This window comes from Gossypium arboreum, chromosome 8 (genome assembly GCF_025698485.1).
Source record: "Gossypium arboreum isolate Shixiya-1 chromosome 8, ASM2569848v2, whole genome shotgun sequence".
Taxonomy (NCBI): Eukaryota; Viridiplantae; Streptophyta; class Magnoliopsida; order Malvales; family Malvaceae; genus Gossypium; species Gossypium arboreum.
In genome coordinates this window covers 3,538,377-3,564,843 of record NC_069077.1, presented here as the reverse complement: position 1 = coordinate 3,564,843, position 26,467 = coordinate 3,538,377, and the positions used below count along the sequence as shown (strand labels likewise).

Sequence of the window (26,467 nt, the reverse complement as noted above, 5' to 3'; positions counted from 1 at the left end):
CAATTATATTTACAAATTAGTCAATTATTTTCTGATATTGAACAGATTTGTAAATATAAAAACGTTTGATTATAATTTTAGTAATAAAAGAGTTCATGAAGAAATAGAAATATGACAAAATGAATTTGGGTAATGGACATTCATACACCAGATAAATCCTCACATAGTGGATAAGCATTGTGGCAATTTATATATGAACTATACTTATGTTACGATCTGATATATTCACTTTTTGTATTCTTTGATATCTAATCGTTGATGTTTACACATATATATTTGATGTTCCAACTTTAAATTTACTTAATTAAATTAAAACCAGTCAGGAAAAAGAAAAAGAAGACATTTTCCTTTCTTCATGTGGAAGAATCCATTCAGGGGCCTCGAACAGCCCAAAAGCTATACAAAACTACGAACATCAAAAGAAAAAGGAAAGTTCCAAATCCAGACCCATCATCAGAACCAGCAGAGCTACTTGTTTGCTGAAATATACCAATGCGTAGACGTGGAGATGGGAAATCCGTGGACAACAACTGCACAAGAAGCAACAATAAAAGAACCACAAGCACCATCAGCGCATAGTCCATAATCGATACACTAGGGCCAAAGATCACCCATCCCAGCACTCCCACCATTAAAGATGGCACCAATGGAGATGGCCCTTCACTACTCATTCCTCTCTCTCTCTCTCTCTCTCTCTCTGGGGTTCTTTTTGAAATGCTAAGAGTAGTGTTCCCTCGGGAGTTAAAAATGGGGTCTATTTGTACTGTGGAAGTGGGTCAGCTTTGTTAAGGATGGATCTGGAATTTTGACGCAATTCGATGATCCAATTCTTTGGTTTATATTTGCTGGTTGAACCATTGGGTGATAGTTGTTTGACTTCATCCAATAATTTGTTTGTTTGTATATAAAACGGTGGTAATCGGAGGCAGGTGAGGATTTTTTTTTAAATTGTTTTCTTCAAAGATATTAATTATGTATTCTCAAAATAAAAATTGTAACTATCAAACATCGTTTTAGCCAGGAGTTAGTTGCTATAATAGACCAATTCCAATTTTAAAGGTTTATTTTTATGTAATTTCGAAATTCAAATATATTAATATTTTTTATTTAAAAATATCATAATAATAAATTTATTAATAATATCAACATCTAAACTTTAATTTTAAAATATGAAAGATAGAATAACTAAATTTCATAAAATAAAAGTATAATTTTCAAATAAAAATATAGATTTTGGGCATGTTGTGATCCCTAGATTAATATAAGTAAGCCATGGCAGTAAAAGTGTGTAAAATGTATTTAATTATTGTTAAAAAATAAGAAAAAGGAAATATAAACAATAAGAAACTTTTATATTAGGGGTGTTTTATAGAGTTTTATATTACCAGCGAGATAGATGTCTCTTTTTTGTTTTGTTTTTGATTTTTCCCACAAATAAATTAAAAAGGAAATATAAAAGAATAGGAATTCTTTGTGTGATTGTGTTTTATTTTTCAAAATTGTATATAAAATTTATATTTTATTTAAACTCTTTGGGTTAGGACAAGTCAAATATTAAAATGTGTAAAAGGTTATAAATATATATAAAATTTTACATTCTAAAATTCATTTGATGTATAACTTGAATATTTATATATTTTGTATTTATGCTATTTTTTGTGTTTTTTGAAAAAAAGAAATTCTTTAATTATTTTGGTAAAGCTAAGTTATTATTGTCATTATGAACGTGGTTTAACACTTCTTCTAGTGATTGTACAAAGGAATGAACAATCAATGAGTAAAAATAAGTTATAGAAGCTAAATCATCCGTGACTTACTTCCTTTCTCTATACGTATGTTGCTAATCCATACATCTTGGCATAAAATCCTTGTTTGCTGCTAATTCAAATGTTTCTCTCCACATATATATGGCTTAATATCTCTTTTTATCACAGTATTATAATTAAATTATCACTTTGGTATATGTACTTTTTTTTATCAATTTGGTATTTGTACTCTATTTTGGTTATCAATTTGGCCATTGTACTTTCATTTTGTATACCCCATTTGCAACACCCTATTCAACGTGGTCCCATTTGGTGGATTGTATGGGCGGATTTGGCTAAGTATGAGTCGGGGAAGGCAGAATGTGCCCTATCCACCAAGATAAGTTAGTGCTGGTTGTCGCGCCATGATTGATAGATTGTTTGGAAAACCAAGTAAGTCTGTAAAGACTTGGTTAAAGATTCGTCTTTTGGCGAAGTGAAAGCTACTGGTTTATACGTCTTGGCGTGCTCAGTGTGGAGAACCTGCTAATCAGCGGATTTTTTTGGCGAGTTTTGTGTTGGCGAACCCTTCTGTTAGTATCCGCCTAGTCGTTTGTTTCCTTGGCATGTAGAATCTGCCAATGGTGAATTGTTGGGCCATGGACCGGATAGTTTTCTTTGTGAGCACGATGGGTAAGGCTGCAGCTGTGGAATAGTTTATCATGCTTGCATGTGGCACGTGGGTATATTGTTCAATTTTAGTTGGTTCCTTGTTAAGATCTAGTTGGAAATCAACTAGAGTGAAAAGATATTTACTGTAGGATTTGTCTATAGATTGATATGTTGGCTACCAAGGGATGCTGAATCAACTCTGAATTGTTGGCCACGTGTAGGGTTATTGTGAAGGTCGTTTGGGCTATAAATAACAACATGGCTGGTGAAGTAGGGGTTTTTCGTTCTATTTTTTTTATTCTTGTACCCTGTAAAAGGGGGAGTTCTTCATTAGAGAAGAACAATTGAGTGTACGAGAAGCAAGAGAAGGTTGTGGAGTGTAGGGGAAGACTTCGTGGTGTCACCAGCTTCTTTGAGACCTTTTGTAAGTCTCCAATCTGTGTGAGTATCCAGCTTGTATGAGCCTTTTATGAGTCTCATTCGTGTCCCTGTATACTGTTAGTTTCTGGGTTATCATAGTTAAAGGCTATGAGTACATGTAACACCCTTAACCCGTATCTATTGTCGGAATAGGGTTACGGAGCATTATCAGAGTTTACAGATCAAATAAACACACATTTCAAACATTTCATATCATATAATATTCATGTCAGAAACCAATCTAAATCAAGCATATTGTCCCTTATACGAGCCTTTGAGGCCCAAAATACTCGTTAGAAACAAGTCGGGACTAAATCAGATACTCAAAAAATTTTTCAGAAAACATTAAAATTTTTCAAAGCTGTAGGGGTCACACGGCCAAGAGACACGCTCGTGTTTTAGGCCGTGTGGACATTCGAAATAAGAACACATGGTCGTGTCCCAGCCCGTGTTCGTGTCTGTGTAACTCACTGACTTATGTCACACGGCCTGTAACAGTCTGATTTTGGACTTAGTCAGAACAGTGGTTTCAGGACCACAAATACGAGGTTTAGAAATTATTTTTATTATTATTTTGGTTTCATAGGATGACTATTTGAGTGTATGAAAATTTTGATGAAGTAATTTTAGCGTTTATGAGCTTAATTGTGAAAAAGGACTAAATCGCATAAAGTGTAAAATTCCTGTTTTAATAGAAAAAGGTTTCAAATTGCTGAAGAACCTATATTGGGGGTCTTTAAAGTGAAATTAAGCCAATGGATAAGTGATGGCCGGCCAAGAGACAAGGAAAATTCAAATGGTCAAATGTTAGGTAGGTTTTTGTGGCTTAATTTATAAAATAGAAATAAAATAAAAGGAAGATGGTATCACCTTCTCATCTTCTTCACCACCACCGAAATTTTCAGCAAAGGGAAGGGTTTTGAAGCTTTAAAATTTTAGCTAGGTTATCCTCTTGCAAGTAAGTGCTTAAGATGCTTATTTTTTATAATTTTTGTACTTTTGGAACCCTTGGCATGAGCTAGATAATGGGGGGACCATTTTCCAAAATGGTTGATAGTCTAGGGATTTTCCATGAAAGGATTTATGATGTTTTCTAAGTTTTTAGGGAAGAAAATGAATCTTGGTTGTTAAATAAACAACTTTTGTGAAAGAACTTCTCATGAAAACCTAATATGACCATTTTGTAAAGATTGTAAAATAAATAGTAATGTGGTGAAATAATGGGAATTTTGGGTCACTATAAGAGTAAAAAGGGATCTTCTAGGCTTAAGACTTAAAGAAATCTGATAAAAAGTGATTTACGAGCCTAGGGGTAAAATTATAATTTTTGTAAAGTTTAAGGGCAAAACGATCATTTTTACCAAAGTATGAGTCTTGAGTTGAATTGAATGATTTGAGTATTAAATAAGCTAAATTTTGACATTTTAGATCAAGAGAAATGTGATTCGGGTCTTGATCAGGGAAAGAACAAAGTTTATAAGGATTAAGCTTGTTCCCATCGTTTTGTACCGAGGTAAGTACATATGTAAATAATATACATATGTAAATAATATGTCATTGTAGCTTACTTTTAAATGTGTTGATATATATATATTTAAATGTTTTATTGTTATCATGTATCATAATTTTATTGTTATGAATAATGTGATATAAGAGTAACCTACATTATGAGCAAGTGCGATGACATCGGGTTAGATTTGAAATCCCATTGAACCTCAGGAATAGTATAGAATACACAAAGTAGGTCATGAGAAATTATGTGGTCTGAACTCATGAGTTGTGTCTAAGTTCATGAGATGAATGTTATATATAATGTGGGTCCGGGTAATGGCTTCGTGACTAAACCCGTGAGTAACTCGCTGAACGAGCATTTCATGTTAACGCTGTATGGGTCCGGGTGGTGACTTTGTGTATAGGCCCGTGAGTAGCTTAATGAGCAGGCGTTACGTGATAATGCTATGGAGTCCGGGTACTGACTAGGTAAAAATGCCCGTGAGTAGCTCAAAATGCAAGCATTACATAGTATGAGGTAGCTCTGGCTACTTATATGGCACTTAGGTGCAAACTTCCCGTGTATCCATTAGTATTCCGAGTGTTCAACAGGTAACTCGAAAGGTGAGTTGGTGATAATTTCGATGAATTATGTCATTAGAGAGAATGAACTTGAGTTATTTTTACGGGTGATTATAGGTATGTGTACTAAACTTATGAATAAGGCCTTATTATGTGACAAGATGTAGCAAGTATGCGTAAATGAAGTGAAGAGTAAGATAGAAAGGTCTAAATGATATATATCATTCAAGTTTAATAAATTATCATCTGACGAATGAGTTCCTTCTTATACATTATTTGTATATATGTACTTACTAAGCTTTATGCTTACTCTATTCCTTTCCATTTTCTTATAGTGTTGTCAAGCTCGTATCGAGGATCAAAGGACGTCGGAGGCATTGGTCACACTATCACTTGAAGCTTTTGGTATAGTTAATTTAAATGTTGTAATTTTGGCATGTATAGGGACTCAAATCTTTAGTTTAGTGTCTTGTTCGATCAGCCACAAGTGTTGGCTCTTATGATGGATGTGATAACATTTTGTATAGGCCATTAATGTTGGCTAATATTAATTATTATTAGATTCATTTGATGCAAATTTCCAACGATTGTGGCTGATTTGGTTATATATGTTATGCTTGTATTGGTTTGGTTGATCTTGTGTAAGTTAGTGCAAGTAAGGGTTGCAAAAAGGCTTGGTAAATAGCCCTATTTTTGTCCACACGAGCAGACACACGAGCGTGTGTCTAAATCGTGTGTGACACATGGTCTGCCCCACAGGCGTGGACTCCGATCGTGTGTCCCCTACACTTCAATTTTACAAGTCAGTATGCATGGTAGTAAACACACGAACAAAGACACGGCTGTGTGTCTCAGCCGTATAAAGGGCACGACCTGGCACACGGGCGTGTGCCTTGGCCATGTGACCCTTAAAAGTTGATGACATCAGAAACAGAATGTCAAGGTTTTTACACAGGGCTACAACACGGGTATGTCATGGCCGTGTGAAGGACATGGGCTGTGGACACGGGCGTGTGGTCGGCCGTGTGAAAACCCCTGTAGGTTCAAATTTGGAATTAAATTCACACAGGTTTGGGACACGGGCGTGTTGCCCTCCCACACGAACGTGTGGCCTTGTTTCATGATGAAAATTTTCTAAGTCCTCAAACATTTCCAAAGTCTTCGGTTTGGTCTCGAACCACCTCAACGTATAATTTGGACCTCATAAGCCCGTTTAAAGGACGTTGTACTTAGGAAAATAAAATGAAATTTTCTTTATGGCCCGATTTTGGCTGAGTGCTTATGTTAAAGTCCGGTACTACCTCGTATCCTGTCTTGGTGTCAAACACGGGTAAGGGGTGTTACACGGCCAAGTCACATGCCCGTGTGCTAAGTCGTGTAAGCATACTGACTTGCATTCTTAAGAAGATACAGGGGTCACATGGTCGTGTCACTTGGCCGTGTGTCACACATGGCTGAGACACACGCCCTTGTCTTTGCCCATGTGGACAAAAATATGCCATTTTCCAAGCCATATTTCTTACCCAATTTGGTACCAACCTAAACACAACAATTTACATATAACCAAGTCATAAATAAACATCCAAAACCAGCCAAGATCAAGTTTGAAACATGTAATATCATCACATACAACCAATATGGTAAAGTCACATATATATACACCTCAAAATATACCAAACACAAGTCAAATAAGTGGTTAGTCTCAACAAAACACTTATATGCCAACATTGGCTAAATTAACCTATACATGCCATTATAATCGGAATTAATTAATCGAAAATAAGAAAAGAGCCATTAGATAATGTGATATAGCTTCGACAAGCTTCCAACTCGAACGAGCCTCTGAATCACTATAAAACATGGAAAATAATACAGAGTAAGCATTAAAGCTTAGTAAGTTTGTATAACAAAGGAATTAACTTACCATTTAATCACATTTAAGGTAAGCATTCAAAACATATCCAACTCAATTTGGCCAAAAGCCTAAACACATATCCTCAACAACCATTTTAATCATGTAATTCAACCACTATTCAAATTTCATATACATGTAACATCTATACCATGTATCCATATATCATATATAAATCATTTCCATGTAATTCATGTAAATACCTGTACTAGTTCGTATCAAACTCTTATAAACTCGTAATAGAACTGTGCCCGTTAAACTATTTAGAATATCATTGGATATGCGGGTAGTACACACGAGGTGCACTATATAAGTGCCTATATATGTTGAGCATATTTATATATATAAATATATATATATGAATAATTAAGGTATGTTGGACAATTGATTGACCTACTCACATAGGTAATCATCTCTATCGTTTAGTGTCACATAGAGATGAGATTGGTTTTAAGCTTTACAAAATTGAAAGTTTTTAATGAGATCTCAAGCTCAAAATAGAATCGCCTTGATAACAGATCATGATGAAGTCATATGGTGATGAAGTTATGATTGAAAGTGAATAATATACCCCAAAATTCACTTTTCTCTGCCTTTATTGTTGAGTGGGAGTCCTGTTGATATATTCATTAAAAGTAGAGTTATGGATATTAAGTGTATTTAAACTTTCACCTGTACGATATTGAAATCTCAATAATAGACATACATCCCAAGAAATGAGAGGGTAATATCTTAGCATGTGTCTCATAAAAGAAGATTTGATCTTTGCTTCTAAGTTGTGTGAGACCCATGAAATCAACTAGATATCTCTACAAAAGTACATTTATGACCTTTGATTGTTTGTTGAAGTTTCAGTTCAATGTTAGTTATCTTAGTATGTTATTAATGATCAAATATGATTCGTTCTAACTGAACATTTATGGAGAGTAGTTAAATTGAAATAGAAAGATTGAGGAAAAGAGAAAATAATTATAGTGTTTATTTTAACTATATTCATGTACCAATCAACTATGTTCTAATAGTGGACATAATTGTGAATACAAAAACGTTCATTATAATTTAATAATAAAAGAGTTCATGAGCAATTAGAAATGTGACTAAATGAATTTAGGATATTACATACAAACTCTACTTATATTCTACATACGTCTAACAATTATATAGCAATCAACTTTCAAGAATAATGTATGTTGGTCACTTTCTAGTATGAAATTTAAAGAAAAATGAAAAGAGATGAGAATCTCTTAATGCTTAAATGCGAGAATAATAGTGACCATTATGTATCACTGAATAACTCCTCACATAGTGAATAAACCGTCCGAGGCAATTTCATGGGTATATAGCATAAAAATAAGGAGTTAGTCTCTTTAACTTGACCCTCCACGTTTTTGAGAAGAAAATAACAAGAAAAATATATTTTTCTAAGTTGTTAAGCATTTCACTTATTCTCTAATTTTTTCGGGAAGATAGTGATATGGGTATATAAATAATCTTCGTTCGTGATTTTGTTTCTGATCAGTATATTGAATCATATTTACTTGATAATTTGGTATGTTCGCTTTCTATATTATTTTACATATATATTTGTTGATATATATTCATCGGATTAAAATCTGAATCGATACAAACTTTGTACATGCAAGTTAAGTTCATAAAGAAAGAAGGAAAAAGACATTTTGCTTTCTTCACGTGGAAGAATGAATTGAAGGGCTTCAATCAGACCAAAAATTATACAAAACTAAGAACATCAAAACAAAAAGAAGAGTTCCAAGTCCAAACCCATCATCAGAACCAGCAGAGCCACTTCTTGTTTGCTGAAACATACCAATGCGTAGCCGTGGAGTTGGGAAAAACTTGGACAACAACTGCACAAGAACCAACAATAAAAGAAGCACAAGCACCAACAGCACATAAAAGTTGCCACTATCTGGATCTCCAGCTTGAGCCCATGGCAGAACAGAGTCCATAATGGATAGAAAACTAGGGCCAAAGATCACCCATCCCAGCGCTCCCACCATTAAAGATGGCACCAATGGCGATGGCCCTTCACTACTCATTGCTCTCTCTCTCTCTCTCTCTCTGGGGTTCTTTTCGAAAAGCTAAGAACAGTAATGTTCCCTCGGGAGTTAAAAATGGGGTCTATTTGTAATGTGGAAGTGGGTCAGTTCTGTTGAAGATGGATATGGAATTTTGATTATCCAATCCTTTGGTTTATATGTGTTAGTTGAACCATTATGTGATAGTTGTTTGAGTTCATCCAATAATTTGTTTGTTTGTTATAAAACAGTGGTAATCGGATTTTTTTTTTAATTGTTTTCTTTACAGATAGTACCTATGTACTATAAAAAAAAATTAATAACGATGAAACATTGCTATATAATAATGGAATCTGAATTTTAAAGTAAATTTGTAGATTTAAATTTAGATTTTACGAAAATAATAGACTTAAACTGAAAAATAGTAAAAGATTATTTCGTTTATGATAGTCATTACTTTAATCGGTAAATAGGAAGATACTCTGGACTGAAATCATGGAGATACCTAAAATTATCTATAAATAGGAAGATAATACGTTTTAGAACACTCAAACTCACGTCCTCCTATATTGACAATAATATCAATACCAATACTCAATTGGCAAGTGTTTAAAATATTTTAAGTATTTTAAAATGTATACATATAAGAAAATAGAGAAATGTAACAAAAATAAGAAATTTTTGTGTGTGTGTGTTTTTTATTTTCAAATATATATATATATATATATATATATATATTTTAATTAAGCCTTTTGGGTTAGTACAGGTCAGTCAAAGTATTAAAATGTGTAAAACGTTATAAACACGTATAAAATTTTACATTCTAATACTTCATTTTATGAAAAACTTACACATTTGTATTTATGCTATTTTTGTTTTATTGTTACTTTTTCTATATTGATTTCATGTCATGTCTTCATCATTTTCATATTTTGTATAACTTGTCAATTCTTATATTTGTTCAATGTAGAGACAATTTTTATGTTTATGTTGTCTCTCAATCGCTAACATATCTATTTTTTTTATTGTAATTCAATTTAGAAAAAAAATTATTAATTTATAACGTGTTCGTATTTTTTTTATGTTCTAAGTATTATTAATTAAAATATTTTAATTATTAATAATTAGTCTTCTATATATTTTAATATGTTTGTGTATCGTAAAATTGACCCGAACTGAAATATTTAAATAGATTATGGAATACAAGTTAAGAATTTGTGATTATTCAAAATCGAGCTCATTTTATTTAATTTTTTATACTATAGACCAACTATTTATATTTAAAATGGTGAAAATAATTTGAATAAGTATAAAAGGATTCTACCTGAAAATATATGTAAATATCTTATAAAAAATAAAAGGTATTTTGAGAATTGAGTTTAGAGTTTCGTTTAGTTTAGTTTGTATGCGCATAAAATTAATTATGATTTTAATGTATTAAATTTATTAAATTAACTATTAATTTAAAATTAATGTTTCAGTTGTTTTATTTCATTTTATTTTAAAACTATTTTAACATCTTATATTTGCTTCTAATTTAAAATCAAATAAAAATGTTATTAATTAAACTGTAAACTTAAATATAATCAAATTAAATTTTATGAATCAAAATATAATTTCTAATTTTTAATATTTTATTTTTGTAAGTGGAACAGTTATTTAGATTAAATAATCTAATTGTATTATTAAAAATGGAATAAATTAATGATAAATCAAAATCCAACTTCCTAAAAAGTTAAAATAAAATCTAATAAAACAAATACCAACATTACAAGTATATTTAAATTTTCTACTTCAATCTTTCTGATGGCCTTCAAAATTGACTATGACTTGAAATTTACTCTTCGAAAAATCATTTCTTTAGTACTCTACTATTTTGACACACTTCAAATTACCAATGTTAATAATATCTGATTGTTGAATACTATTTATAATCATAAATTTTAATTTTAATTAGTATATAATTATAATACTAATTAAATAATAATTGATTTAAAATAATATATTTATTAATAAGGATTAATATTTGGTGCACTAGCAATGTCCTTATTTTTATTCTGTAAGTAGCTTTAAAAATTATTAAGTTTTTGTTTTAATTTTTTTAATATTTTACCATATCTTTATAGACACTTGTCAACCTTTTAACTTTGGTTGTGGAATCTAAAAACTCTACTGAGAGTACACCAAATATTTTTCCGATAATAATTATATACTCAATGGTACAAAAAAAAACTATTGATATGATTCAATCTATTATTTTTTATAAAAGATTTTATATATTATTCTTAACTATATAGTTCAAATAAATAAAAACTCTATTACTAATAAAATATTTATTTAATATCAATTTAATAATTAAACAAATATTAAATAAATAAAATATTATATATATTATATAAATAAAATATTTTATAATTTTAATACATTGATAATTCTTATTATATAGATCGAGTTTCAGCTCATTTAGCATTGTTACTATTGCAATAACTAAATCGACGTGAATTTAATTGTACTCAAATACACATTTTCCTTTCATATAAGAATTTAGGATATAAATAAGTTTGGAAATTATATCAAAATAATTTATTATATATTTTAACATATTCATATATTTATATTATATTAATACTATTTTCTAATATCATGTTTTTTTTTAAACAATCTCATTATAGGTTATGATTATATCTACTCTTTTTGGCATAATGCTTGAAATTACCTGTAAGACCCAAATTTTGCCCGGGACCCAATAAAACCAAACCTGAATTAAACCTAGCCTATTATCTAGTTACAAGCCCAAACCCAATTTTGGCCCAACCTAATCCCAACCCAAACACAAAAAAAAAAAAATAATAAATAAATAAAAACCTTGGCCACCTACTCCACCACCTTTGTTGGCCACCCACCTTGGCCACCAACTTCACCACCCTTGGCCACCTAAACCACCCCAACCACTCCACTTGTAAAATTTGGCTATAAAAGCCATTCAAGACTTTGTTTTTTAGGGTGGGTTTTTGGTTTTTTGGAGGAGGATTGTTCTTTGTTTTGGAGGAGGTTTTTTTGTTTTTTTGGAGGTGTTTTTTTGGAAAAGAAGGTTGTTTTTGTTTCTTGGAAAGGCTACTTTTTGGAGATTAATCAAAGATCAAAGCAAAAGAGGTTTCTTTTGTCTATTCTCATCTTTAGTTCTTTGTTTGTTTATTGTTTTCCTTTCAATTTTATTTTGTTTTTTTTATACGAAAGTAAAAATAAAAGTAAGAAGGTTACCCATATTTTCATTACCGAAAAAGGTTTTTTTTTTTTGAGGTCCGGCCGCCGTGTACGGTGGCGCCGATGGCGGCCCGTGAGGGTCCATGACCGAAGCAAAGCGGGACCAACGGCCGATTTAGAAAAGAGGGAGAAAGAGAGTTGAGAGCTTCGTTTTATTATTTTATTATTTTTACTATTATTTATATTATTATTATTATTTATCATGTATATATTATTATTTATATTATTATTATATTATATATGCCCTCTCCATATTTATGTATATTATTACTATCATTATTGTTACTTTTATTATTTTTATTTCTAACTACTATTATTATATATATATGTATTATTGTTTGTATTATTATTATTATTATCACCCTATTGTTATTACTTTACTTTTGTATTCTAATATATTATTAATATTACTCATATTTTCATTAGTTTTGCTATCACTATTACTATTATATATTAGTGTATATTTTATGTATATATATATATATTTATATTTATATATAGTACTGTTTTTATTACTTTAATTTAATATTTTTATATTTGCTTTTGTATTTCTATATTTATTATTATTATTATATAGTAGTGTGTATTTCTATTATATACATATATATATATATATATTTATATATAGTATTATTGTTTACTTTACTTTAATATTATTCTTATTATCATTATATCCAACCCAATAATAATTCTTTCATAAAGTAATATTCCGTATTTGGTAATTCGAGACAATCGTGCCCTAACTTATTGGGTTTCAATTTTTCTCCTTTAACCTAAATAACGGAATACTCTTTTAAATTGCGACATGAGTTTTGAAAAATGCTTATTCTCGGAGATACGAGGTGTTGTGCCCTAGCTTACTGGGTATGGCATTTTGTTACCTTGAAATAAGATTTTTGCAAGTAAAGGCAATATTCGGTGTTTGGGAATTCGAGGAAACGTGCCCTAACTTACTGGGTTTTGATTTTCCTCGTTCACCTTAACTAACTGAATAACCTTTTGAAATACACGAATTTTTATATAAAAGGCAAGCTCGTTCTCGAAAATTCAAGATGTCGTATCCTAACTTACTGGATGTGACATTTTATATTGTGAGACGAGAAGGTCCTTAACATTTGACCATTTTCTTTACAAAGAGGGATCGTATTTTAAATTCTTTCAAGTTTTCAAATTTTCGACACTAAGACACTAATTAATCAACTAGGTACCAATTTTGGGCGTATCGAGGGTGCTAATCCTTCCTCGTATGCGAACCGACTCGAACTCATTTTCGATTTTCGTAGACCAAAATTATCGTTTTAGTAAATCTTAACTTTTATTAAAATGATTAACTTAAGGTGATCCGATCACACCTAAAAGGATTGGTGGCGACTCCTGTTTTCATTTTTTTTTTCAAGTCGATACCCGTTTTTTTTTAAAAAATGGTTACGACATTACCCATAGCTCCTCCCTAACCCATAAATAGAAGGATAATGCATTTCAACGCACTCGAACCTACATCCTCTTATATTAATAACAGTATTCATTCCAATTGAGTTAAAAACTCATTTAACAACTTCATGTTAAATTTTATAACGTCGTATACTACCCAAAATTTTTAAACGTGGTCCATTAGAGGGAAGGGGAATTTTTTTAAAAATTATTCATCATCTAAAATTGTTTTTTTTTTATATGAATCTGATAGAAAATATTAATTAAGCATTAAAATAGGTATTTTACCGTCTTTCTTTTTTTTGGGGGTTTAGGAGTATGGCTTTAAGCTTAGGGATAGTGAAATCACCACAAAATTTGTATGTTTGTCAAGAGAAAAGCAGCGTAATGTCTAGGGTATAGGACCTCTGAGTTCAAGTTAGCCAACTTTGATCGAGTTATTTATTTATTTGTTGAACCAAATAAATTATTTGATACAAAGTACTTAATACCAGTGTCAGGTCTTCTCCAACATAGCTTTCAAGTGTTATTTATTTACAATATCTATGAAATAATACCAAAAACACCTACTTCATTTATTGTGCGAAGAAACCATTATAATACTAAAAGACATCACTTTAATATTTCGCCTTCCAATCAACGAACAAACAATAATTAGAGATAATAGCAATAACCCGAAGTCAGAGTACTATCAGCTGCTAGGTGTTGTACCATCTAGGAAGGGGCCAATCTAGGATGCTAGCAGCCCTTTTAATTTTTTAAAATTTTAATTTAATAAAAGTTCAATTTTATTTTAATTTTTAAAAAATTTCATTTAATCTTTTAAAATTATATTTTTATTATTATAAAATTCTAATTTAATTTTGACCCTACTATTTAGTTTTTGGCTTAGAATTAGGTGAAATACGCAGAGTCAAAGATTTATATTAATTTCTTGATACTATTTTTGGAATGTAAATCCAAATTCTGAAATTTTAATTTTCAAACCCTACCTTACATTATAGCAAAAATGCTAGAAATAATGTCCATTGCATTTATCTTTCTTCACCAGAATCCTTTTCTAGTATCGGTAGAGGTTAGCTACTAAATAATAATCTCCTTAGGTTGGACTAAAAATAAAATTAATTTTGATTAAAATTAATAAACTATTTAGAACATACTAATATGATAAAATTTTGCTGATTTTGAAGAACGCGTAAAATATTTTTATGCTTATTTTGGTTAGGATTTTATTGATTATAAAATATTACCAAAACATTTAATCTAAATTTCTACGTGATTAAAATTGTTTCAAACTCTCAAATTTTAATACACACACACACACACACACTAAAATTGAATATTGACAACTTAATATTTCAAGAAAATTGTCTGTAACTTTGGGTACTAAAATTAATTTTATCTAAAATCAAAGCCTTTTATGAAAAGCATAAGAATTCAAGGTTTTCTTAATATATTGATCATTCAAATATTAAAGTTTGCTCAATATTCAGATGAAATTGGGTAGAAAAAAACATTTACTATAAATAGATTTTTTTCTCGAATAAATGGATTTAATCTTAAGCATAAAGCTAATTTTTAAGGTTGAGTTTGGAGTTAATTTAAACTGTTAATATTATTTTCTTGCCCCTCAATAACAAACAATTTGATGCAAAATTACAAATGGGACATGAAACCAACGAACTAACATAAATTTTATATATAAACAAGCGACTGCTATTCACTCATAAAGATAAAGGACGAGAGGAAAATGAAATTGTAGCATTATGCCATGCCATGATGCAGCATTTAATCACACAACACAATAAACATCACTTAAGTTTCTTAGCAATATGATGTTATAAAACGCCAAGGTTAAATTTACATCAAACCTTCAACCGGTTGGGATTGGTACGTACGTCGCCTTAACTGAGACTCCGTAGTTGGCTGCTGTAAGAAGATTTTTGTTGGATCATTAGGATCAACATATCTGCAAAAACAGAGAGAGAACAGTTACTTATAAGCTATTTCAGAATTTACTTAGCTATAGTATGTGCTAGGATACCCGTGCCCTTCATTTTTACACATTCGGACATTATACTCATACAACACCCGGATAAACATAGATTATGTTGTTGCTAACTAGTTTACTTACGCATGTCGCATCATTTCATCGACTGGAGTTTGTGCTGCTTGTAAAGGATCCACACGAGGCTGTGGTTCATGATTTACTTGTTGATTATATCGTCTCACTGAAGCAATCAAGTTCAAGAAAAGTGGAACAAAGGTTCCGCATCCACCTTCTTTGAACAAAATCTTGAATGAATGAGTGGAGTAGAGAGCCCTATGCTCATTTTCGGGGACCACCTAGAATTTCATAAAATTGACACATTCAGGAACTACTAAAAGATCTGTTGACAGTTAAGGGAAGAAAGCGGTTTCCCAATCTACTTACAGGCTCCACTTGACCAGAGATGTTATTGCAATGAAATATTGGTTGGTTGAACTTTTCATCATGCACATAAAGCTGCAAAAATATAAATAAATATATCGAATCAGTCTCAAAGTATAGGAAAGACTGGCAAGGTTACTCTTGACTCTTCAAAAGACACATATGCTATGTTATTCTGACTCTTCAATCTTCTTGAAATAGTCTTACCCGGCACACATTTGAAATCGAACATGAGGAATAATCCTCCAAATATATAGAAAAATTTTGAAAGATTTAAGCACACCCGTGTGGAACATATACCAATACCAAATACTCACCCAAGTAGCAACATAGCTCAAATACTCAGCTTCAATATTATCAACTTAGACCATTGGAAAACTAACACATAAAGAAAAAAGAACAGAATTGTAGTTTAAGAAAGCAAATGCCAAAATCCAAAACCAAATTATTTATGCTAAGAACTAGGGGTAATATCATTATATAATGCCACATAGATTTACAGCACCATAATTAACAATATGAAGTACTAAAACATATAAAGCTCTAGCAAGTTGGTTGTGGTAGAAACATCAGATGCCATGCATGTCAGGCAAACAAGCAATGCCAAGCCATATGCCGTATTTGCTATCCAGTCATTTGAAAGGTACACAATGATTGATGTAAGAAGAAATTATGTTTTTTTTGGCATAATAAAAGTATCCTCCATGTTCTGTCCATAAAGATTAATTATTTCAGGATTCGTAGCAGCCCCTCCTAACAATTTTATCTCCAAGATTCAAACTTGAATTATTTTCCTAAAAGTGCAAACTTGCCTTACCACTGCAAGCAACACTTGTTGGTGGAAGAATTTATTTTGCTTGAACTTTTAATGTCCCTAAAATGTTCTAGTCCAACATCCTGAGACTAGTTTTCAAATATGGTTATGAAGGTATGATTCTTTCAACTATATGATCAAACTTTTTTTTTTTTTAAATGCATACCCAGGTCCGAAACTCTCTAACAAATAAGCATAACATAAACCAGACCGGAGGCACGAACCCTAAAACCTTGACAAAAAGATAGATAAAGGCAAAATCCCCAGCCAATAACAACATTAAAATGCAAAGATAAAACATAAATAATAATAGGAAAATCAAAATTCATGGGCAACGATGGATTGATTCAATCAGTGAGTTAAATTGTCTTAATGATAAGACACCTTGGGTTTTCAGGCGCAACAATGGCCTATCAACAACGCTATCAAGAAACCCAAAGAAGTATCCTGGCCCCTGACAAAGGGTCGAATAATTAATCTGCATCTAAATTTAGTAATTTCAAAACACAGAAAAGAAAGGATAAAATACCAGAGGCATATCAAAAGCAAAGAAATTCCCAACAGGGCGACTTGCAACAAAGACCATCCGTATATTTGACAAATATATTATGCCCCATGCTTTAACACGACCTCCTTGAGATCTGAAAAAAAAAACCGAAACCCAATTTATCAAATTGAATAAGGACTCCATCTAAATTCTCAGGAAAGAAAAAAGGTTTAAGAAAGAAGGGTACCCAGGAATCTTGTCAACTTCGAATTCGACGCCATGTCTGACGAGAACAAACATCTCGTTGGTGAAAGGGATGGGCATGCCATTAGGGAAAAGCTGAGGATTTAGAGCCATTTTTGCAGCTATGGATGATCGAAAAATTTACAGTTTCTTTCTTTTTCTCGATTCAATTCTGTTTGGGTTCTAGTTGTAATTTTGTTTTTTTTTTCTTTTAGATTTTATATATTTCTGACGTGTTAGACTCCCAAGTTTAGAGAATTCTACACCTTTCTCGGCTTCATTATGGTAAAATACCTTTGTATTAAGGTTTATATTACATTTTATTTTTCTTAAAAAATTAGTTTTATATATTAAATTAAAGAATAAATTAATATTTTTCAAAAATTTTATCAATTTATATTATTAAAATTAGTGAGGTTGAAAAATAACTAAACAATATCATATAACATGTTACATATACCTCATAGTGACATATTAGGACTAATTTTTAACAACAAAAGTCACGCTAACATACAAGGAGAAATTTTAAAAGTAAAATAAATAAAATTTTTAACAAAAGATCAATTTACTTTTTAATTTAGACATAAACTAATTTATTTATTTTTAAATAAAAATATAATATAATTTAACTCTATTTTATCCTTTTCCAAATATTATGCCTTACACAGTCAATCACAGCTTCTGTGGGTTATTATATACATAGATGAGTTAATTGCACTAAATATCACCAAATTATGATATTCATTTTAAATTGGTCTTAAAATTTTAAGTGTTCAAATTATATCTCTAAAATATCAAAGTTATATGAATTATATCCTTTTGATGTTAAAAATATTAAATGATACATTAAATCTTATATGATATAATGAAAAAAAATACTAAATACAATACACACGAATTGTTGAATCTAAATCGAGTAATGAGAAAAATAAACTGCTACGTGGTAAATGGTAATGCATCATTGAAAAGAACATCTGTTTTTCTATGAACAGCCTTTGATATATTTGTACCTCTGGTTAAAGAAGAAATATGTGTTTCTTAAACAATCCTTTTGACCCTCAACCACGCATGCTGCCAGATTCATCTGTACTACTTAATTATGATACTCTGACTCGGGTACTTTAAGAAAAATGAAGAGTCGGAGTAACATAGATCCTTATGCTTGATATTACGAGGCATATGAAATCAAATACTGCTGCAGATGTTTTGTTCTAGTTTTACTCTTCAGCTTTCGGAAAGCAGACATCTCGATTTGCCGGATTCTTTCTCGGCTTACACCGATGGATTCCCCGATTTCTTGCAAAGTTTTTGTCCTCCCATCCTCCATTCCGAACCTCCATCTGATAACCTGTCTCTCTCTAGGACTCAAGCTTTCCAACACTTTCTCGAGATCCTCCTTCATCAATTGTTTTGTCAAGATATCTTCCGATGTATCAGCTTCAGGGTCCGCAATTACTTCCTGAAAGAAACTAAAAATAACATCCACCCATCAGAAACTGAAATAAAAAAAGTTCCAGAATGCTCACAGGTTGAAATTTTAAAAGATAAACAGTAATAGCTGGATTTGAAGTAGGACGGACCGAAGGTTTGAGATTTTGGTAGATCCCGATCTTCTGATCAAGAGATCGAGGAGCCTTCGGAGTGAGAAGAACGGTGGTGAGCCTCTTCATGGAGAGCCCTGTTGCCTCTGCAACTTCTTTGTTGTCGGGCTGCCTTCCATTTTCACTGTACAACTGCTTTCTAGCTTCTTTCACTCTATATGTTGCCTCAACCATGTATAACTGCAAAGCCGAAAAAGTCAGCAAAGTTAACCGATGCGATGCCTTAATTTCAATAACTGCATTTATCAAGGAATATTAATATGATAGGCAATAATCAGTAGTGTCTAATTTATCTTAGAGACTTCCATGGCAATGCATTTAGGACCAGAACACTATAGAACTTACTGGCAAGCGAATTGTCCTTGACTGTTCAGAAAGAAACTTCCGTACAGCTTGCTTAATCCACCAGTGAGCGTAAGTTGAGAACTTGAAACCTTTAGAGGCATCAAACTTCTCAGCACCTTTTATAAGGCCCCGGCATCCTTCCTGCAAGTGAACCAGCAACAATCAGAAACTAAAAAGTAACCTAAAGCAACTCTCTCTCTTCTATTTTTTTCCCCACAGTTCCTTTCTCACAAGAAGTTTGGCCACATGTATGAGATTGCATACCTGAACAAGATCTTGGAAATTCATTCCGGTTCCCAGATAATTTTTTGCAATAGAAATAACAAGTCGTATGTTGCTTTTAATCATTTTGTCCTTGCAAAGTACACCATAATCTAAGCGCCTCCTCAGGGTCTTCTGATCAACTCCAGCAGCGGCAGCCCACCGTGCAAAGGTCGGCAATTCTCCGAATCGCTTTGCAAGCTCTTCCTGGACACTTTCCAGTTTCAATAGGTCCTGAACATGGGGGGGAAATTAGAAACTAACATAATGAAAAGGGTAGAAGTAAGCACTCATCAAATTTTCAGTACAAAGTGCACCAAGTAGAACATTCAGAAATCTCAAGCCAATTATGGCTTCATCTCAGATAAATATCAAGATAAGAAATATACTCTCAGTGACAGATTACATGATTACAAGATCGTTATCTTCCTAAGAGTCTTAAATTATCATACCTGTATTCCTTCCGACAACTCGAGTTCTTCATTAGCAGTGAGAAGCCTGGAAGTATCATTAGTCCCTCTCAAAAAACGCAATGGATCAGAATTGCCATCTCGGACAGCACCATGCCTTTTTTTATTGGTGGAACTGGATTTCACAGAAACAACATTGGTAGCAGCCTTCTCTGCTGCTCTCATTCTTCTGGCTTTTCGTTCAGGTTGGCGCTTTGACCTCACTGCTATGTTTCCAGATAATTGTTCCTCAAGAAGTTCAAGTTCTTCATTTGTTGGCTCTGGTTCATCAGATTCTTTTGTGGAATTTTGCTCTGAATCACCTTCTTCAAATTCACAGTCATCTTCGAGGGAATCTCCAACAATTCCAGCCCTCTCTGCTTCAGTAAAGATGACCCAATTGGAAGTTGAAGTATCAGTTGCGGATTTACTTTCTGTTTTAGCAGAACTGTAGTTCTTAAACATCAAGACAGCATCCTTTGAAACCTTAACAGCTGCTCGTGCAAGAGCTACGGCTTCAGCGGCGGCGGCAGCAATTACAGCCTCATCACTTGTAAGAAGATTTTCAGTTCCTAAAGTTGTTCCAAAGCATGCCTGCAGGTATGCCAAAGATGGTGAAATTATAACTGTATCCCATATATCATGGTTTGACCTCATACCAAGCACCAAAAGGTGGTTGTAAAATTTAACTCTTTGACAACGAGATTATTCAACCAGATGCTATAACTCTAAATACACAGGCCCAATTTATATATGGCATAGCAAGACAATATGGGCAGAAGTCTGTTGCCTGTAACTGGCTCAATTTTAAAAAAATCACTGAGAAAACATAATTGCTGGAATTAAAACACGTACTCAAATGGATCTAAGAAAAACCTATGCACTTCTAACCAAATGTAGTTCATTGGAAGTTACGACTCGTTGCTGAGCATGAACTTCATATGCAATAAATGATTCATAAGTTTATCGGGAGGCAATGAACTAGATGAAGGAAGAAACACGTCTATTTCGAGAAGTGCAACAGAAAATACAGATTTCATTCACTGAAATTCTCAACTGCATATCCTCCAAGATAACACAACTGACCTCTGAGGGTGGACCAGTTCCCCCAATATAGGTCCGTTCTCTTTCTGCCACAATTGAATTTGGCTGAGCTTCAAAAAATGGCAACCTTAGCTTCTCTACATCAAGCACTGAAGTTGTCCTCGTTGATGCTGATGGTGAAGTGGTAGATAAAACACAATGTGCCCGGAAACATATAGATTCTTTATGTCTTGCTGTAGATTCAGCCAAGAAATCATTAGGGAAAAAAAACAATTAAAAACAAATCATACCATAACCAATTAGGATAATGAGCATACAAGACACGTTACAAGACAATGAAGCTTTTTAGCTTTACATCTAATAATCATCCAAAGGGAAGCCTTACGAGCTACAGAATTTTATACAAGATCAACCAGTTAAGGGGCTAGCTGCAGCAGAGGGCATTGGAAATAGTTCAGTAAAAAGGAAAAATGGATTTGTAAACATATTTTTAGATCCTTCTGTCAAAGAGAGAAACATATGAACAGTGACACCTAAGCCCTTGAAGATATATCCACTAACCATACAAGTATCGGTAAAATTTCCACAATTGTGTTGCTCAGGAGAAATGTAATACCCATTCTAGCAAAAGAAAGTAAAACTAACCACAAGGGAAATATAAAATGGTGTAATAATTCTAAAACCAAATTAAGGGAATTAGTTCCTCAGAGGCTGAGGAAGACAGTTCACTCTTTGCCTCTTAAGCAAGGCATTGACTACTAAAATAAAGGGAATGCATAATGAAACCCGTTCAGAGTGAAAACCATGCGGTATTGGCATAACTTATGTTGTTATAAACTACGCTACTTGGACTCGGATGTGAGTGCTGGACAAAGGCACGTTTCCAACACAGATGTATTCTTTACAAGATTTCCATGTGTTTGGACAATCTTGGATGATCATATCCCTATACCTATGTCCTGACTCTTGACTTGTGTAGGGCTCTGGTGTCAAACCCAAGTACCACAATAAAAATGAAGATTCGTACTGAGCAACATAGGTCGAAAAGTGACAAAGCTGCATTAAACACACTCCTATTTCTGATTTTTTTTTTTAAAGTGCCTTTTATTTGAAAATACACAAAACCAGCAAAAACTGATCTGAAATATGGTAGAAATAAGAGGATGAGAAATAAATTCATCTGATAGCCTATTAGAGATCATTCATATTATTTGGGATCTACGTTATTCAAACTCTGGATTTTCTTTGTAGTACCCATATCCGGCACATATTAGACACATTCCGACATGGAATGGGGTTTGATCCTCCAAAACTTAGTAAAAATCGAGCATGCTGACGTCAGACACATACCCATATCCTAGATTTACCCACAGTCCAAGCAAAATAGAATGAGATAAGATAAAATGGCTTTATGGCATCAAAATTACTACCAAAGATAAAGCACCCAAATTACGATTCATGTTGAAAACAAATCCAAAAGTGGAGAATGCTACACAAAACTAGCAAAAAAGACAAAGCACACCCTTTTCACCTTGAATTAAAAAGTCTCTAACTTCAAACACAGTCTCAATTTTAGCAAAAGGAAAACAAATGCATTTATGAGTAAATAACACTATACCAAATTCAAAACTAGTACAAAATAGCACACCCAGTTCGATTCTGATTGAATAAAGTCTCCCACATTCAATCAAGTTAATAAATAAGCAACTAATCATTTGAATTCTAATTCAAAAAAAGTGTGGAAACTTACAATGGTGAGAGTGGTGAGTCCTGAAATTGATAGAGAAAGTGTCAGGTTGGCACTTGAACTGTGGCAATAAACAAGACATCCTCTCCCGTTTTTATTCCCTTCCTGATTTCCTTCTTCCTTGCTGAACAACATAAAAACAAAAAGCAAAAATAAATAAAGCAAAATTAAGTTTTCTTCTTCGACACCTTATTGATATTTTTCATTCGAAGAAAGGGAATAATGGGTGTTAATAAGGCGGTGCCGAGTTGAAGGGAAACAGGAAGAGAAGAAGGAGAAAGAGAATTTTGAACGATGAAAAAAGATAAGGGGTAGTGGGGTACCAAGGATTGCCTTCAGCTGAGAGTCAAATAGGGAAAACTACACTAACTCTTTCTGCTATTTTTTCGGTTATAGTCCTTGTACTTTTTTATAAATTCAAATTTCAGGCCTTGTACTTTTATTTTAGGAATTCAGTCCCTCTACCTGTCATATTTCAAACTCCAGGTCCAATTGTTAATAAAGTTAAAATTATTTTGTTAAATTCAGGTTCATTACAAAGTTATTTTCTTAATTATACGGCTACCAACTAAATTTTTTGTTTAATTTCAAAATGTCAAACCAACAAATTTAAAATAAATTTATAATGGTGTTAAAAATTAAACTTGAAAAATTCATGAAAATAAAAGCACATGGATTAAATTCTAAATTTATGAAGAGTATAAGGACGATGATATATTTTAACTATTTTTCTTTTCTTCAATTTCACTATTTAAATTAAGTTAAATTCAACTAAGGTCACTAAACTATTAATAAATTTATGTTTTAGTTACTTAACTCCAAAAATTACAAAATTAATCACTGAACTACAAAAATTTAATAATAATATATACATCAATAAGCACTTAGACTAAACAAAAATTAAAAATAAAGTACACATATAAGCATGAAATAATTAAAACTGAGTACATAATGATTATAATCAAGTTAGAGTTGAGTTTAAGCAAAGGTAAATTCATTTCTTAATCTCTCAAGCAGTTGTTGTTTGATGTCAAATTTTAGATGCCTAACATTTGTACTCACTTAAGTATTTAATAATAATTTATCATAATAAAAAAAGATGTAACTTAGTGATTAAGGAAATTAATTAACAGCCAAAAGGTATATAATCGTATCATTTAAAAATAATTTTAATTAAATATATAATAAATAAATTATCGCTTCATTTATTTCATCGTAAAAGTTTTTACGGAAAATATTTCTAGCCTATCCGACTAGAACATCGGGTCAAAGCACTAGGATGTTACATTCTCTACTACATTTTCACTTATCAAATATTCTCTTATAAACTTTCATAACCTTTCAATTTAGTCCTTTTTGTCATAAAAGTTCAATATTCATTAATTAATCATATTAAATCAATTTTCTTTCTTGTTACACTTTAATCAAATAATTTATCTCAATATCTCTTCACATATCAAATTTCTATGTATTTCTCATATATTATTTTTATCCACATATTTTCTCAAATTTAACAATTTAGTCATTGCCATCATAAAAATTCTATATTTTTCACATTTTCACTTTTATAATATTTTATGCATATTTCATAACACATTCATTAAATTTTTATTATAAATTTTATCACATATTAAATTATTTCACAATACTCGATAGCAAATACAAAAGTTGTTAATTTAAAATCAAAATTTTAATATAAATAGATTAATCATTTAGGATTTAGGATTACTTAAAATTTTTAATTAAGCAATTAACCAAATTTACTATTTACTAAATATAAATATTTTTCAAATAATTTACTTTATGTAATATATATTACTTATTGATATACAGTTGAAATTTGATGATTAATAAGTATAGGGATTAAAATTGAAATTTGATTTTTTATATAAAATTAAATTATATATTAGTTACACCCAACTCAATTATGATTCAAGAAAAATCAAATATGAATTATAACAATAGAAAATAAATAAGAGCATTTAAAATTAAAATTTTTAAGAACTAAGTATTATAAGTTTCAATTTAATTACATTATTTCATAAAATTATTAAAAATAATTTCCTTAATAAGGAGAATAAATCTATAAATGTAAAAATTAGTTTTAGCAACAAATATACTTTTTATTTAACTCATATTTTTATATTATTATTTTTCTTTGACAAATTATTTTAACTCGTTAAATTTTAATAACTTAATTTTTTCTTAAAAATATTTATTCAAATAAAATAATTATAAATGAAATAATTGGTTTGGAAGCATTTTAACCAGAATTTAAAATTCTAATAATTTATTAATTTATTAATTTATCAATTAAGCTACAAATAAAACATAACATCAAAATGATTATGAAATTAATAAGGATTGAACAAAATGAAAATAAAATTAATAATAAATAAAAAGAGAGCATGAAAACAGTAAATAAATTTGTATTAAAAGATTATCATATTCAAATCTAAACAAACCTAATAGAACTAATAGAGCAATCTAGATTATATATATAAATTTATTCCATTAAAACTCTTATTAACAGCTAAATCTAATCACCTATGGTGGAAATTTATTAAGGGTGGCCATGGTGGTGGGGGTGGTGCCCGCCATGGTGGTGGTGCCCGCCGCGGCGGTGATGGCCGCCATGGTGGGGCTTAGGCTTAGGCTTAGGATTGGGATTGGGTGTTTGAAAACACTGTTGTTGAACCAGAGGAGCGAGGAATGGATTATTAAACTCGTCGAAAATAGTGTTCAAGCAATCTTCATGAGTCGCTTGAACAGCAGCGCAACATTCTGGACTAACGTAAGGTCTAAACATCAGGATCGAACTTATGACATCTTGAAGACAGGTTAGTTTGCTCGCCAGGGTTGTTCCCAAGCACTTGCCATTAACCATCGGTGGCTGCGGAGGAAGAGGAAGAGGAGGAGATTTTTGACCATGATGTGAAGGTGGCTTTACGGCGGTTGGGGGTGGTGGATAGCTATACACAGGCCATGGCCATGTCCAAACCCAACCATTTTGCGGCGGAGGTGGTGGCGATGATGGATACCACCATCGGTCAGCTGCTACACCTTGTTCACCCAAGGTGATCAAAATAGCCAGAAGAACAAATAGGAAGGCTGCAAATGAACTCTTCATCTTTGTAATGTGTAATGCAAAGTAGGGTGAGAATTACTCCTATTTATATACATTTATAACTATAAAATATTTTCTTTTGATTTATTTTAAAAAATTAAGATAAATAATAATATAATTCAAAAACGATATCTTATTTTCAACCGCTAAATCCATTACCAAACTTTTAATTCAAAAATATTATTTATGTTAGTTTTAAATTATTATTATTATTATTATTATTATTATTATTATTAAAACCATAACATTTGGTAAAATGGAAAAATCTTACGTAGATTGTTGACAATGTCACAATGTTTCCTTCATTGTTTTTTTTCAAAAATGTTCTATATAATAAAATTAAATTTGACTTATTTATTTACTTT

General features: G+C 31.5%; 4 protein-coding genes and 1 long non-coding RNA gene across 6 annotated transcripts; 1 reads left to right on the top strand and 4 right to left on the bottom strand.

The window, feature by feature from the left end:
• The first annotated feature begins 3,678 nt into the window (after window positions 1–3,678).
• On the top strand, window positions 3,679–5,487 carry LOC128296283 (uncharacterized). Its single transcript, XR_008286839.1, has 3 exons — window positions 3,679–3,795; window positions 4,266–4,350; window positions 5,246–5,487. It is a non-coding gene; the product is annotated as an uncharacterized LOC128296283 (long non-coding RNA).
• A 1,026-nt stretch (window positions 5,488–6,513) lies between these two features.
• On the bottom strand, window positions 6,514–9,016 carry LOC128279467 (uncharacterized). The gene is made up of 2 exons (XM_053018404.1): window positions 8,602–9,016; window positions 6,514–6,760 (listed from the first exon to the last, which is right to left on the bottom strand). Exons 1-2 carry the CDS (start codon window positions 8,877–8,879, stop codon window positions 6,676–6,678), a joined length of 363 nt encoding a protein of 120 aa, XP_052874364.1. The 5' UTR covers window positions 8,880–9,016; the 3' UTR covers window positions 6,514–6,675.
• Window positions 9,017–15,246: 6,230 nt separating this feature from the next.
• On the bottom strand, window positions 15,247–17,807 carry LOC108468028 (UPF0664 stress-induced protein C29B12.11c). Its single transcript, XM_017768878.2, has 5 exons — window positions 17,533–17,807; window positions 17,328–17,439; window positions 15,988–16,059; window positions 15,688–15,899; window positions 15,247–15,522 (listed from the first exon to the last, which is right to left on the bottom strand). The coding sequence occupies exons 1-5, from the start codon at window positions 17,640–17,642 to the stop codon at window positions 15,414–15,416; spliced, it is 615 nt and encodes a 204-aa protein (XP_017624367.1). The 5' UTR covers window positions 17,643–17,807; the 3' UTR covers window positions 15,247–15,413.
• Window positions 17,808–18,505: 698 nt separating this feature from the next.
• On the bottom strand, window positions 18,506–23,333 carry LOC108467470 (RNA polymerase sigma factor sigB-like). 2 transcript variants are annotated; one of them, XM_017768088.2, is made up of 7 exons: window positions 22,979–23,333; window positions 21,271–21,461; window positions 20,188–20,778; window positions 19,739–19,969; window positions 19,475–19,615; window positions 19,109–19,309; window positions 18,506–18,987 (listed from the first exon to the last, which is right to left on the bottom strand). In XM_017768088.2, exons 1-7 carry the CDS (start codon window positions 23,055–23,057, stop codon window positions 18,697–18,699), a joined length of 1,725 nt encoding a protein of 574 aa, XP_017623577.1. In that variant the 5' UTR covers window positions 23,058–23,333; the 3' UTR covers window positions 18,506–18,696. The 2 variants fall into 2 exon arrangements, with proteins under 2 accessions (XP_017623577.1, XP_017623578.1); XM_017768089.2 differs by having other exon boundaries at window positions 18,833–18,997.
• Window positions 23,334–25,379: 2,046 nt separating this feature from the next.
• On the bottom strand, window positions 25,380–26,127 carry LOC108468692 (uncharacterized). Its single transcript, XM_017769561.2, has one exon. The coding sequence runs from the start codon at window positions 26,103–26,105 to the stop codon at window positions 25,539–25,541; it is 567 nt and encodes a 188-aa protein (XP_017625050.1). The 5' UTR covers window positions 26,106–26,127; the 3' UTR covers window positions 25,380–25,538.
• Between the last annotated feature and the right edge of the window lie 340 nt (window positions 26,128–26,467).

Coding starts and splice junctions, on each gene's coding strand:
- LOC128279467 (XM_053018404.1), bottom strand. CDS start 8,879: ATGAGTAGTGAAGGGCCATCGCCATTGGTGCCATCTTTAATGGTGGGA. Junction 6,761..8,601: donor TCTGCTGGTTCTGATGATGG/GTTTGGACTTGG, acceptor CATGTTTTATAG/TGATTCAGAGGCTCGTTCGA.
- LOC108468028 (XM_017768878.2), bottom strand. CDS start 17,642: ATGGCTCTAAATCCTCAGCTTTTCCCTAATGGCATGCCCATCCCTTTC. Junction 16,060..17,327: donor TTGCTTTTGATATGCCTCTG/GTATTTTATCCT, acceptor ATATTTTTGCAG/CTTTATGTGCATGATGAAAA. Junction 15,900..15,987: donor TCTCTGGTCAAGTGGAGCCT/GTAAGTAGATTG, acceptor ATGAAATTCTAG/GTGGTCCCCGAAAATGAGCA.
- LOC108467470 (XM_017768088.2), bottom strand. CDS start 23,057: ATGTCTTGTTTATTGCCACAGTTCAAGTGCCAACCTGACACTTTCTCT. Junction 19,616..19,738: donor ATTTCCAAGATCTTGTTCAG/GTATGCAATCTC, acceptor GTTCACTTGCAG/GAAGGATGCCGGGGCCTTAT. Junction 19,310..19,474: donor CAAGGACAATTCGCTTGCCA/GTAAGTTCTATA, acceptor TCGGCTTTGCAG/TTATACATGGTTGAGGCAAC.
- LOC108468692 (XM_017769561.2), bottom strand. CDS start 26,105: ATGAAGAGTTCATTTGCAGCCTTCCTATTTGTTCTTCTGGCTATTTTG.